We start from the raw sequence: 13,547 nt of genomic DNA, 5'->3' as shown, positions 1-13,547 counted from the left end.
CAGAAGCATGCGCCTTTAGGTCCGTCTGGGATCCGTCCTGTGAGGGTGGGGGGTACTGTCACGGTTTGGGTTTCATTCCTGTTTTATTTTGTAGTTTCCTGCCTCTTGTGTCCCTGGTTAACTTCACTTCCTGCCTTGTCCTGTCATCCCCGGGATTGTCTGCTGTGTCTCTGATTGTTTCCACCTGTGTCCAATCACCTGCCATGTGTGTCTTTTGCCCTTTGTCGCGTCATTGAATGTCTGAAGGTCTTCATGAATGTCCTGCCTGTGTGTTCTGCGTGAATGTCATTCCTCCGTCCGCGTTTTGCCCCTCATTATCTATTGGATTTAATAAAGTAGTTTATTTAAGTCTGTGTTTGGGTTCTTGGGTCCTACCCGTTTGTGACAAAATCAGGGAGTAAAAAAGTATAACATAAACACAGTTGTACATAGTTTGAATTTATAATTAAATTATAAAGGTATTGCTACAAGTGGATGTCCCATTAGTAGCTATTTACACCAAAATGGCATCATAATTTGAGAAGGCTGGTTTTATTACAAATATCCCCAACAATGTAACAGTAAAACGTGAAGTAGCCAGTTGTGGCAGTGAAGACACTCCACTAGATGTCTCTTTGCTGACCTGCTCCTAAATGTGGAACAAGCTCTCTGAAGACATCAGGACCACAGAGAGCCTTCACATCTTAAGACTTAAGCCTACTTTATGCGTCTGCGTTTTCAGAGCAACGCAGACGCAAGACCCCCTTGCATGTGTTTTCACACCTCCTTGCGTCCATGCGTGTGTCGAGCCATTTTTCTAGGCTTGCGTCTCTAAAGGCTCCGGCTCATGCTTCTGCGTCGTTGCGTCGACGCAATCGTTTCAATTCATGGTTGCAGAGTAATTCACCGCCAGAACAACAGGTGGAGTAACGTGTTTCTGTTGAAGACGACCTAGAGAGTCACGTCTATTTATTCATCATAGACTTTATTGCCCTTTATTGTGCATCGCCACTGCTGCTTTTCATCGCGGACACATTTGTCCCGTATTTTCCTCCACAACTTTGTACACCTCTCGACCGGCAAACCGGCGTTTGCGGCGATCTCCCTCCGTAAATCCAACCCGCTTCTACAACCCGCCAATGACGGCTTGTATAAGAGGTCAAATTTGCGCATTTCTTCCGACAAAAGTTCTTAAATCTGATCCGTTCTCTCGTAAACATTCTTCGTTTTAATAACGGCGGTATCGGGCTATGAAAGCGGAAATGTGAGACTCCGTAAAGGACGTAGTTAGCAGACCAATCCCAGCCTGGTGCGCTGCGGGAGGCTTGCGTTGCTGACGTAAGCCTAGAAAAATGGGTCAACACACGCAAGGACGCAAGGAGGTGGGAAAAGCGACGCAAGGGACACGCAAGGGGTCTTGCGTCTGCGTCGCTCTGAAAACGCAAAAGCATAAACTAGGCTTAAGAGATACCTGGGCATAAAGCCTGTGCCATCTTGGCATTAGGATGATGTTAAGTTTAATAAAACACAACAAATAGAACAATCGTTTCCCTGATTTCTTAGAGTATATTATGCTCATGCTGATGTTTGGGATTGATTTTCATATCATTTCCAGTTGTTGGTGTGCCGTGAGATTTTTTTCTGTGTCTCAAGTGTGCCTTGACGCAAAAAAGGTTGAAAAACACTGCTCTAGCCAGTGACGCCATTCCTCCAGCGCCAGCTTCACCGCCAACAACTCCTGATTACCGCCAACAACTCCCGGAACAGCCGATCCCAGGCACTCAGAATGACAACGGTTGCTCCAACTATGGATAGCTTGATGTTGCCAATCAATTTGGGGGTTATGCAAATGCAACCAAGGGAAACCGAGGATTAGAGGGGTGGTTGGGGCGGAGATGACCTTAAAACTGATCTTTTCCCGATGGTTCCCAGACAGAATCAATGTAATAGGGATGGTTTGGTGAGTAATCTTTGACGATTGATGGCAGTAACAAGGAGGGGGGAAGAAATCGACTCCATGGGGAAACCGGCTTGATGCCCTATGCAGGACTCCATTCAGGGTCTCCAAAAAGGCCGAATACTCTGAGCTGCTGTTTGGTGCATATGCAAAGACAACAGTCAGAGCTTTCCCCTCCACCACCCGAAGGCATAGGGAGGTGACCCTTTTGTCCACTGACTGGGGTAAAGTCCAATGTAGCAGCACTCAGCTAAATCTTTAACTTGTATATACAAAATATTCAGTGAATTTATTATCATGAAAGTGTCGTACAGAAAAATGTACATCTTTGTCTGGATAAATCTATTTTTATTGCATTTCAAACTTTGAAAAAAACATGCAATTATAGGGCTTTTACTTTGCAGAAATCTCCAAATCTGTACAGTAAAAATGTTTCAAATTCAGCATGCTAGTAGTCAGAGAGGTCCTTAACACAGGTACATTGGTCTTGCCTTGGAACTATTGATAAATCTGTTTTTATGGCAGTTAAAATGTGGCAGCCTGATCTCCAAGACCTGTTGGTAAAAATGTATACGAAAATCTTGAACATACAAATTTCGTAGTGATACATACAAAATGACGTCCCCTATTCAAAGTGAATGGGGACCTGCACCCCGTAAACACACTTTGTGAAGTCTAACGATGTAAAATAAACGTGTTATGATTGCATTTTTAACGAGAAATCAATGTTAACTTGTAAGAATGGAATCCTAACCCTAACCCCCTCCAAAAATCCGGAGAGGTGGAGAGACGTTCACTCAACAATCCGACATGGTCCGCCATGTTGTTCACTCAAGGGGCGTGGTTAACCACCGCCAGTTCGTATGTATCACTACGAAATTTGTATGTTCAAGATTTTCGTATACATTTTTACGAACAGGTTTTGGAGATCACGTTGAATATGGAGATATAGTATTTTTGAACGTGCAATTATAGGGCTTTTACTTTCGAGATATCTCCAAATCTGTACAGTAAAAATGTTTCAAATTCAGCAGGTACATTGATCTTGGAACTATTAGGAAATCTGTTTTTATTGCAGCTCAATTATGGAGAACTGGTGTTTTTGAAATTTCAATTATAGGGCTTTTACTTTAGAGAAATCTCCAATTTTTTACTGTACAAACATTTATTTTATTGTACACCAGTAGTCCTGTAGGCCTACACACATACTTCTATTATTGTCTGGAATTTGCTATTTAAATGGCCTTTTTTCGGGTTACTTGTTCAATACCGTAAGTGTAAGCATATACGTGCACTAAAATTCAAGCGTCGGCTGCGTTGACCAAGGAAATCCGAGTGTCGGCTGAGTTGACCGCAGTTCTTTAGACTCTACCTCCACTAAAACACTAACTAACTGCAGCACTTAAATTGTACTTATAACGCCACTTATCTATAGCAAGTTGTAAATTGGCTTATTTGAGGAAATTGCACTTTCTTGTTTCTTTTTCTTCTGAGTTTGTACCCTTATGGTTAAATGCACTTATTGTAAGTCGCTTTGGATAAAAGCGTCTGCTAAATGACATGTAATGTAATGTAATGTAAAAGAGGTCAACACTGAGTCTGAAGCAAAAGTACAATACCGGCTTCAACATGCAGCCACTTATTGCGCAAAAACGACTTCCGACGTCCGACTTCCACTAAAGGTTTCCAGATGTGGAAGGAGTCGAGGGCTGAATGCTGGACTGAACTGAATATATGATATAATAACACATCTGTACGCAGGGCTGGACAAGTGGTTTGTGACGACGCGCACCATTATAACACGACAGCACGTCCGGGGGGAGACGAGGGCTCCGGGCTGCTGCTCTTCCGGACTCTCCTCTCGCAGAGGGAGGACCCGGGAACGCCGCCAGGGGCTGACTGTCCGCCCGTCTGTCCGCCCGTGTCTCTGCACGTCTGCGTGTCCCTCCGCCCATCCGCCTGTCTCTCTGCACGCGCCACTCCGCCGACACCGACCCGACGAGCTCCCCGCCCGAAGAAAGGAGAAAAGTTACCCGACTCGCAGCCGACATGTCTCAGGTGAGAAGGCCGCTTGGTCCGGGATTAAGCTCGACGCGGTTTAGTAACGTGGACCTCAGGAACATTAGTTCGTTCGCGAGCTGACTGAGATGGCGGAGAAACTACCGGGAACGGGCCGCAGAGAACTAACGAGGTTCTAACCGCGGACGGGCCTCCCGGTCCCGGTCCCGCTCACAGCGTCGCTCGTCACTTCATTATTACTTTAGTAATAGTGACGCTTCGTCGGAGTGTCTCCGTGCTGACGTGAGGCCCGTGTGTTGCTGTCTGTCCCGTGTGTTGCTGTCTGTCCCGTGTGTTGCTGTCTGTCCCGTTTACTACGACATCTGTCTCATGTATTATATTCAAATATCACATTCGCGGCTCGTCAGTAAAGCCTGTCCCCGCGTATTTCTGTGTAAGTACGTTGGAGCAGCGCAAACATCTGTCGGATGTTCCCGTGGTGTCCTTGATGTTCAGTAGGGAGGGGCCACTTTTTCTTTGGCGGAAGAGAATATACAACTTTTACTGTATCAGCGCAGATAAAACAACAGACTACAGCGACATCGCTCACCGAACCTCATTGGGAGCAAACAATGGGGCCCTGGACCCCAACAACGTCCTCACACCACAAGTGTTGATGTCCACTCGGCAGTGAGCTTGAAATGTATGAAGTTTTTGTGTGTGTACATGAAGATTCTCCACAGCCCAACTGTCCGGTGTAAGTCCAGAAGCGTTTTGCCGTGTTGTCGCGTTGTCCCCAGTCAGGATGTCGGTGCTTCCTGAGTCGGGATCGTTTCTGTTGAGGTGAAGCAGGCCTGCAGCAGCTTGCATGAATCACTCACTAAGGGTGTGGTTGTGACAAAGCCGTTGGCCCACATGCACCGAGTAAACGTCCTTATTGCTGCTCGAAGCCAAGTTGAAATCCACACCGAATCAAATTCATTTCTGTAACGTGAAAGATATTTCAGAGGATCCGTTTTTCGTCTTTTAGCTGCTCAGCAGCTCACAGCTGGAGTCTAGCTGGTGAACTAATGGTGACAGTGACAGAACTCCAGGGAACCGAGACAACTACAAAAGAGTCCAAATTGGGGGACATTGATCAGGTGGACACGTAGTCTTACTAATGAATAATCATGTTGCTCTGTAACTGCTGGATGATCTGCATTAAGGGCGCAGGGGGGGATCACTGCAATGGCTTAATTCAAATAAATAGTTTTGTTAATCCCTCGTAACAAACAGAACTTTAGTCATATCCATTTTCTGTGCAAAACTAAATGTAAACAATTACATTTGGCAAGTCAAACAATAGCACTTTGCTCTTTGCCTAAAGCTAACTGCTAAGTGGTTTTGCTACCTAAACCTTATCTCTTTTTAGTTGGTCAAGTTAACTTCAACCAAGCTCTCCTCCTAAACCGAGCTATCGAGTCAACTTGCCAATCTAAAGTACAGTGCCTGGAAATACACATTAAATTAAAAATACATTTAGAATGGAAACATGCTGCTCTGGTTATGTTGACCATCTTTTTCATTTGTCTTCTCGCCATCTCTTCTCCTCAGCAGTCTGACCTGGAGAAGGCCATCGACACACTGGTCACACAGTTCCACTCTGCTTCAGCTGACAAGGGTCCAACTCTGAAAACTGATGAGTTCAAAGGTCTTTTGTCCTCCCAGATGCCTAATCTGGTCAAGGTAAACCAGCTGGCAGTGTCCATGTGCTTCACTCTCAGCCAGGCCTGCTATTGACTACAACAGTTGGGTCTGACATCACACCTCACATTACTCACTGTGCACAAAGAAATCCTCACCAGCCCCACAGGCCTTATGCACAGATATATATATATATATATATATATATATATATAAAAAAACAGATAACACCATTTAGGTTTTGATTATATTTACCATCAAGGTTTTTTAAACTAGTATTCTTCTGAAAATGTATTATTTTAATCTGTGTTGATCACAATAGAAATAGCTACTGTATATATGGGGATAGAGAAGTGGATTATTTTGTATATGGATGTTAAGTTTTGAAACTGAATGGAATCAATTAAGGGTCAGGGTATTTTTCCAAGTGGACGAGGGAGTCCAATACGACCCTGGAAGAAATCCTGATTTTCTCAAGCAATTTTACCACGTTCCCAAATGCAATGCCCATCCCAATACAATGTAAAAAGTGATCCCTTATTGTATGGGCGAAGATTTGGTCTGTGGATAGACTTTTCCCAAGGAACACACTAATCTTTTCTACCGGTTTTTACTTTGCTCATTATGACAAAACAGGTCGGCTCAGACCAGGGCTTCAGTGAGATCCTGCGGAAGATGGGTGTGGGTGACGGTGAGGGCATCTCTTTCAAGCATTTCTGGAACTTGATCCAGTCAGTAGCCTCCTCACAGCACGGCCTCCTCAAAGGGCAGGGGAGGTCCTCCTGTGGCTGCATCCTCCTGTGAAGAGCAAACTCTCAGCCCAACACATCAGCACTACGTTTTCCACCATGTTTAACAATAAGCACCTCACTTTTCTAACTAGGTTCTGACAGAATACAAAGTATAGTACAAAGAAGCCACATTTTTGACTCAAACATTCCTTTTTTATAATGTAATCTCTTATCTGAAACACCTCTGCCAGTATGTACTGCCCACCATCCTTTGCACCAGTTAAAGTGAAAATTCAGCTTAATTGGTATTTCATGCATGTTGGTATACTTTTAAACAATCTTACAATAAAATATCCTATAGGCCAGGGTTTTTAGTTGGGATTAAACTGGTGAAAAGGGGGAGGGCAACATTCACAGTGAGATTCACGTCTACTTATTTGTCACATTTTTTCCCCGTGTATAATATTGATTTATGGTGCCTTCAAACTAACATTACGAGTATGAACTTGCTTCTGTTTTGGTATTAACAACTTCATAAGTACTTTTAAAAGTTTGGAAAATGAAAACATGCCCTTGAAATGATTAAAAACAAAGAAAACTTGTAATTAGATATATGACACTAATTATCTGAAAAACATACCTTTTTGATTCATTCTAAATATTAGTATTTCGGACAATGCATTCATGTGATGAAACCGCTTAAATTGTGTGCTTTGTAGTCCCGTATGTTTCTACAAGTAATGCTCTACATTGCAATTCTGCATTTTCTTTGTATTTATATTTCGATATTCTCTATTCTGACCTGTAACCCCTGAAGAAAAATGATGTAATAAACATACAAAGAAATAACAAAAACTGCAATTTGATATTGTTAAATCATTTACTTATGTTTAAGAAAAGCATTCCTTAAAGTCTATACATTAAGTAGTTTAGATGAAAAAGTGACTGTTTTCATGAAGTACGCTATTTAAACAGATATGAAGCAGAACCATAAATCTGAAGCTGATAGATAGATTATGCTGCACTATATGGCCGTATCCTATAATATGGCCTGAAACAACATCTGTGTCAAACCTTTTTGCAAAAGAGGAATACTAATCCAACAAATACACAAGCATTATGGATGTGTATTCTCATTTAAAGAGGGAGTACAACCTCTCTTGAGTTTCTTTCCCTCTGGTGTACCTCGAAAGTACTCAAGATAAGAAGAGAACACATATCTATTCATGACTTTAACCCTCCCAAAGATTTCTAGCTCTGTTTGCTCGTCATGTCCAACGGCATTCATCAGCTGTTTCGATTTGATGTACAGGGCATTTTCCTTTTCAACAACCTGATCCAACCAAATCTGTGTATTTCTTGGTGACATTTCATAGTTGTCAACAGTACCGCCATAGAATCCTCGTCGCAGATGTTTTGGCCAAGGTTGGTCAGTCTCCATGGGGTGGTCAAGTCCAACAAAGGCTGTACACAGGGGGCTGTCAGTACCCCGCAAGCGACCAACTTCACAACCTATCACGCTCATAAGAAAAAGCGAGAAGGTCCTGAAGTTATACACGGATGACGAAAACACTGCAGCCATGAAGTATCGACCCCATCTCTCACAGTTGTAGCTACACTGCTGGAACTGGAAAGTCTGGCGACAGAAGTCATTGAATTTGGCTGCTTTGAGACCCTGTCTCAACTCCTGCAGGGAAAACTCACCCTGCTCACTAAAAGTCTTACGGAAATATTCAATTTCTGCTTGATTGTCCATGTTCATGAACTTGCCTGCCAGACTTACATTTAGACTTTCTCTTTGTACTTTATAAATGCATGCATTGAGAACGTAATAAAGGTCTGATGCAACTTCCTCTTTGGCATTGTATCGTATCTCCACAAGTAGATCTTGAATGTTACTGATATGCTTCAAGACAATATTGTTTTCTTCTGGTCCGGGCTCTGTAAGCCAAATTATTATCTGGAGGGTTTTGTCTGGGACGTAATTAGGAGCACGCCTTCTTTCATTCTCCTCAAAGAACAAGCTCCAAGTGAGCCCCTCCAGGCAATCTATGGAAGGGTACTTTTTCCGCAGCTCCATTGGAACAAACATTTGAGGGTGACGAGGCCACTCCAGTGTCTGGAAATACAACAGATTTCCTTCATAATCAGAAAACACTGGCCCTGCACAGCCAAGTTCCACTTGAATTAGCAGCTCACCTCTTTCGTCTAGTTCAGCAATAACCCTTCTGCGGTGGTCATGGGACCTCCAGACCCCATTAGTCCTGGTCATTATTTGTCCATCAAAACTAACAGACAGGAAGGAGTTGTGTAAGTGTAGCTGAGTTTCCACGCTGAGAGACTGGAGAACTTGTAGCAGCTGCCGCATAAAGTTCAGGTCATTTCCAAGGTTGCAGCTGAGGAGGCTGATGGTGCCAATACGACCAAAAATGCTGTATGTTGTTAAGGTTGACACAAATCTGGCAAGTTCTTCTGGGCCATAACCAGCAAGCTGGACTGTTCCATTGGCTCCATTGCTGCCATGGCCAACCAGTATGACATCCTGATTTCTATTGGAAAAGGAATGGCTTCCCCTCAGCAAATGTACAGCCCCCTTCTGGTACTTCAGCAAAGTTGATACAGTCAGATGCCTCTCAAAGAGACTGGTAGCTGCCTTGATCACTGCTGGGTCCTCTTCCATAATAACTATAGTCTGTTGACGTGTTTTACTAAGATCTCTTTCCCCAAAGCTCATGTGTTGTCTCATTTCTGTCTCAAATGTGTTACAACCAAAAGTTAAACTGTCTACCCAAGTCAAATGAAGTGGTAAAGCCTCCTTAATGAGACAAATACCTCCACCACAAGCAGGTATTGTCTCATTAATGGAACACAGTACGTGAAAGAAAGGAATCGAGAAATCAGTGATAATCTGGCACAATTTAGACAACATTTGAGATTCTCTAAACAACAATTCTACTCTTGTATTGATTGCAAACATTAGCTTCGACCTGGTATTTCCATAAGTATAAATTGGCCACTTTCCAGGGTCCCCAGGATCTGGTTGTAGTGGGTCAAACCCTAGTGGAGTCCTCTGAAGACATGCCCTGAAAATAGATAAGAATTACAGGTTGGCCAAGATCAAGTCAATGCACTTGCTTAAATTAATATAATTGTAATATGCCCTCTGATGAACGCACCTAAGTAGTTTTATTGTGAGTTTATAGTGTAATGTCTCGGTAACACCATAAAGTCCCGATCATCATTTGTAGACCTTCACATTGAGAGCTGATATTTGTTGGCATAAGGTCTTATTTGACATGTTAACAGCAAATAGTAGTAGTAGACGGAAAAAGCTTCTCCTTCCTACCTACTGCAATGTTAACAATATGAGCTGTGAAGCAATAGGCTGCATCGACAAGGAATGTTTCAATGGAAGCAGGGACATGTGAACCACACTTGACACGCTGCACGTCAATGTTGAGCTGGCCTCAACCGTTTTCAGCATCAACCAATCATCTTCTCTTCACCATCTCCCTGCCCACAATGCCTCTTCTGATACGGAAGAAAACATTACTGTGGATAGCTAATCCCCAGTGCTACTTAACAAAAATGAATACAGCAACACTCAAATGGAAACTCAGTGACAACGTGTCAGGATCCCACCAGCTTCACTCACTCCTCCCACTCGTTCACAGTCCCCTGAATTCTACTCATCGTCACCTGCACCTCATCAGCTCACCTCCCTTTATATCTGGCTCCTCTTCACACACTCTGTCTGGTCTGGTCTCTACAGGACACCACAGACTCCAAGCTACGTACCTGAATCCCTACCGGCTGATCCAAGGGACTCTCCTACAGTCCGTAACCTGGAACTCGGACTATGTCCTGTTAACGTTCCATCCTGGTCATCTGCCTGCCTATTCCTCATATCTCCGTCTGCTTCCATTATCGTGTCAATAAACTATTGAACTCACCTCACGGCTGCCTCCTGTCCCCCATTCGTGACACAACGTAGCAGGTCACTTTGCCGCTGCTCGTAGTCAGCAAATAACCTTGAACTCTAGTAATGCTAGCGTCTCTCTAGAGTTGTACTTGCTCACGTTGTAATTGTTTTGCACGTCATGCCTTCCACAATGACTAAATTAATCAGCACCCTACTGTCTCTACAAAAAAGATGATCACGTTCCAAAGGTAGTGGAAAAAATAAAGTCCAGCGAGAGATGGAGAGAACCATTCAACAAACTGCAATCATCCTTCCAAATGCAAATGTCAAAAGAGGCAAAGCAGCCACTGCATGCTGCTGAAACTTTGTTCTGCCCTTCAGAGCTGTCAAGTGAAAAGTGAAAATGTATTTTTGTGTGTGTTGTCAGGCCAAATAAATTTGAAGTCACTTGATGAAATAACCGTCTATTATAATGATCTCAGCTAAATTTAAAATTACAACCATACGCTGCACTATCTTCCCTGGTGCTTCTTAAACTCTTAAACGCTGAAGCCAAATTCTTCCCATGGTCCCTATACACCCCGAGCAGAACTCTGTAGCAACCTTGACATTAGGATTCAAATGGCTAATATCCAATCCTAAGCTTTTCCCTATTTTTACCAAATTGTCTGGCATCCAAAATGGATGAACTAGATAACCTATGGGACAGTTAAACAATATACATATGACAGAGTCCTCATATGTGCTTGATATGATTTGGTAAAGACATTTTGTCCATCCCTGTAACTCTGATGGTTAGTAGAAAAGCTTTACTACAGATATGTATTATTACAACAATGTAGAGTAAAGAAATTACATTAACTGCAGTTGATATTATAGCCTCTAGATATAATGTCATGTAAGAGATAATGTCATGTTAGGTTCATCACTAAAAGCAGACGTCTGTTGCATTATGTGGTGTCTCACCGGTTTCCTAGATCAGAACTGGAGGGAGTCCTCTGAACACTCCAATCTGTAATGACAAAAAAGCTAATAGATCAAAGACATTCTCTGATTCCCATTCCCATTGACAGGCTGTTAACTTTAAATGCTGCCTTGTGAGTCATGAATACTTCTGGCTAAATATGCATTGACATTGTAGGTCAAAACAACCCTAAAAAAATGCTATGTTGATACCTGACTTAATACAGATATGCTACCATAATAAATGTGACAGAGACTTCACAATTAGCCAGACTCAAGGAGAGCCATTACAAAGTACTGATCTTACCAACATTCATTCCTGCTGCCAAAGAAAGTTGAATGATAATGACACTTAATCCACAAGGTTTCAGCATGGTTTCTCTGCACAGCTGCTAAAGTGAAGATCACTGTGAATTCAGCAGGCCGAGACGGGAGCCAGTCAGGTCATATCTCAATCCGCATTTGTTTAGATAAGAATGGAAATGGCATAATGCTTCCAACTGTGGTCTTGATCAGTTAAACAATAAAAACGGTATACTGTGAACATTTCCTTTGACTGCTTTTGAACTATGGCTTACTTCTCTGTGTAAACAATTAGCATGGTTTCTTCCTATTTTGATTGTGAATTATTATTAACACTTTGACTGAATATGTAGCTTTCCAAAGATTGTGCTGACGTGTCACTGAAAACAGGTTGGTCTCAGAGACTTTCCCTGTTGCTCTCCGAAATCAAATAAAAAATAAATTCAGAAAAACATTGAACATTTTCTGGTGTTTTCTCAAATGTTTTCTTACGGACTTCGGAAGGCAAACGTCAGAAAAGATCTCCGCCTGATTCATGAACGCCTGAAAATGGGTTCTTACACGGGCAGTGTTCTCATTTGGGCTCCCCCTCACGGGTGTTCTCGTAGGCCCAGATTTGCATACAGAAATGCCTTGTCAGCTCCTTATAAGGGCATGCGACCGAAGAGACATGTGCACAATTGACAGCCTGCAACAGGCAACGCAGAAGCAACTTCAGATTGATTAAAATCATGTCAAAGTGGAAAGTGGAGAAAACTGAGATCTGACTTCATCGGTGCATAATGTAGATGTGTCCATTTACACTGTGGCAATAGACTTTAGTACGAACTTATTTAATCACTTTTATTTGCAATGTTCGTGTAGTGCTTTTGTTTATTTAATGATATCACGATGCCTCTTGAATCTTGAATTGTGAACGTAATCGTTAATGATACAAATAGTAAAAAAAAATCTGAGGACGTCTGTAGAGTTTATATGAACAACTACTTGAACAACTACTTACTCACAGAATGCCTCAGACTGGCCATTTGTGCTTATATGTACTACAAAGCACTCACAGTGACTGCCATCACACCGCAGTGAGGAGTGATGTCTAAAACTGTTTTCCAAAGCAGATACACCACTTATGAATCACAGGAAGGTCAGCGCCTATATGTTCTCCATCCCATGCAGCAATGCACACACAGAAGGGGTCTGTTGAATGACGACATCTGCATGGAGAAACGAGAGGAATTGGCTGGAGGTGGACAGTGTCAAGGCGGAGCAGCAAGTTTGTGTCAATTTCAACTTTTCCTGCACAGACTGGTGCAAAAAGTTCCTTGGAGACAAAAAGGTCTTGGATGCAGCCAGGAATAATCAGAAGTATTGCATATAGAGTACACTAATTGGTGAGTACACTAATCTTATGTGTTATTTCCCAAACAGCCGCACCAGCACTTTCTGACCCAAAGAGCGATCAGCGTACAATTCATTAAAACGTCTTCCAAGTCTCAATGTGGTCTAGTGCAAAATTAGCTGGAATCGCAATATTTTGTTCAAGTGAATTGTGACAGAATAATGTTTTGAAATAAGTTCTTTGGTATCGCAAAGATAACGGCACTTAATATCCTTACTACTACACGTTAATTATTACACTTACTTTTGTTTGGAATCAAAATCATACAGTTGAATTTTCCTTAAAAGAAAACTTTGAAAACGTTGTTGTCGATTGTATTTCGATTGTAAGTGGAAATATGCAGGTCAGTAATAGCTGTGAATGACTGAACAGCTAAAATAAGAGGAATATATATGTATTTATTTTTGACGGATAGACGGACAAGCAGATGATGATGGAAGCCTAACTCCTGGCCACAACCCCGCGTAAATTACAAATCCCCCTCTAAGCTCAACCAGAGAGACCAGCCACTTTGCTTTTTCAACTTGGATCTAGCATCTGGGTTTCAAACTGGGGGGGAAGAGTATGGTCGTCCTCCAATCAGAGGAATAGCGGTTCGATATCAGTGTGTGT

At 42.5% G+C, this 13,547-nt stretch overlaps 1 protein-coding gene and 1 long non-coding RNA gene across 3 annotated transcripts; one reads left to right on the top strand and one right to left on the bottom strand.

Moving 5' to 3' along the window:
* The first annotated feature begins 3,239 nt into the window (after positions 1 to 3,239).
* Positions 3,240 to 7,206, top strand: s100v2 (S100 calcium binding protein V2). Of its 2 annotated transcripts, none has more exons than XM_040188838.2 (3): positions 3,240 to 3,994; positions 5,531 to 5,662; positions 6,257 to 7,206. In XM_040188838.2, the coding sequence occupies exons 1-3, from the start codon at positions 3,986 to 3,988 to the stop codon at positions 6,422 to 6,424; spliced, it is 309 nt and encodes a 102-aa protein (XP_040044772.1). In that variant the 5' UTR covers positions 3,240 to 3,985; the 3' UTR covers positions 6,425 to 7,206. The 2 variants fall into 2 exon arrangements, with proteins under 2 accessions (XP_040044772.1, XP_040044773.1); XM_040188839.2 differs by having other exon boundaries at positions 3,511 to 3,994; positions 5,534 to 5,662.
* An 11-nt stretch (positions 7,207 to 7,217) lies between these two features.
* Positions 7,218 to 11,655, bottom strand: LOC120826488 (uncharacterized). Its single transcript, XR_013450955.1, has 3 exons — positions 11,544 to 11,655; positions 11,240 to 11,285; positions 7,218 to 9,434 (listed from the first exon to the last, which is right to left on the bottom strand). It is a non-coding gene; the product is annotated as an uncharacterized LOC120826488 (long non-coding RNA).
* Positions 11,656 to 13,547: the final 1,892 nt, after the last annotated feature.

Source organism: Gasterosteus aculeatus, chromosome 10 (assembly GCF_964276395.1).
Source record: "Gasterosteus aculeatus chromosome 10, fGasAcu3.hap1.1, whole genome shotgun sequence".
Lineage (NCBI taxonomy): Eukaryota > Metazoa > Chordata > Actinopteri > Perciformes > Gasterosteidae > Gasterosteus > Gasterosteus aculeatus.
Note: the sequence above shows the minus strand (reverse complement) of the source record. Positions and strands in the feature narration are given on the sequence as shown.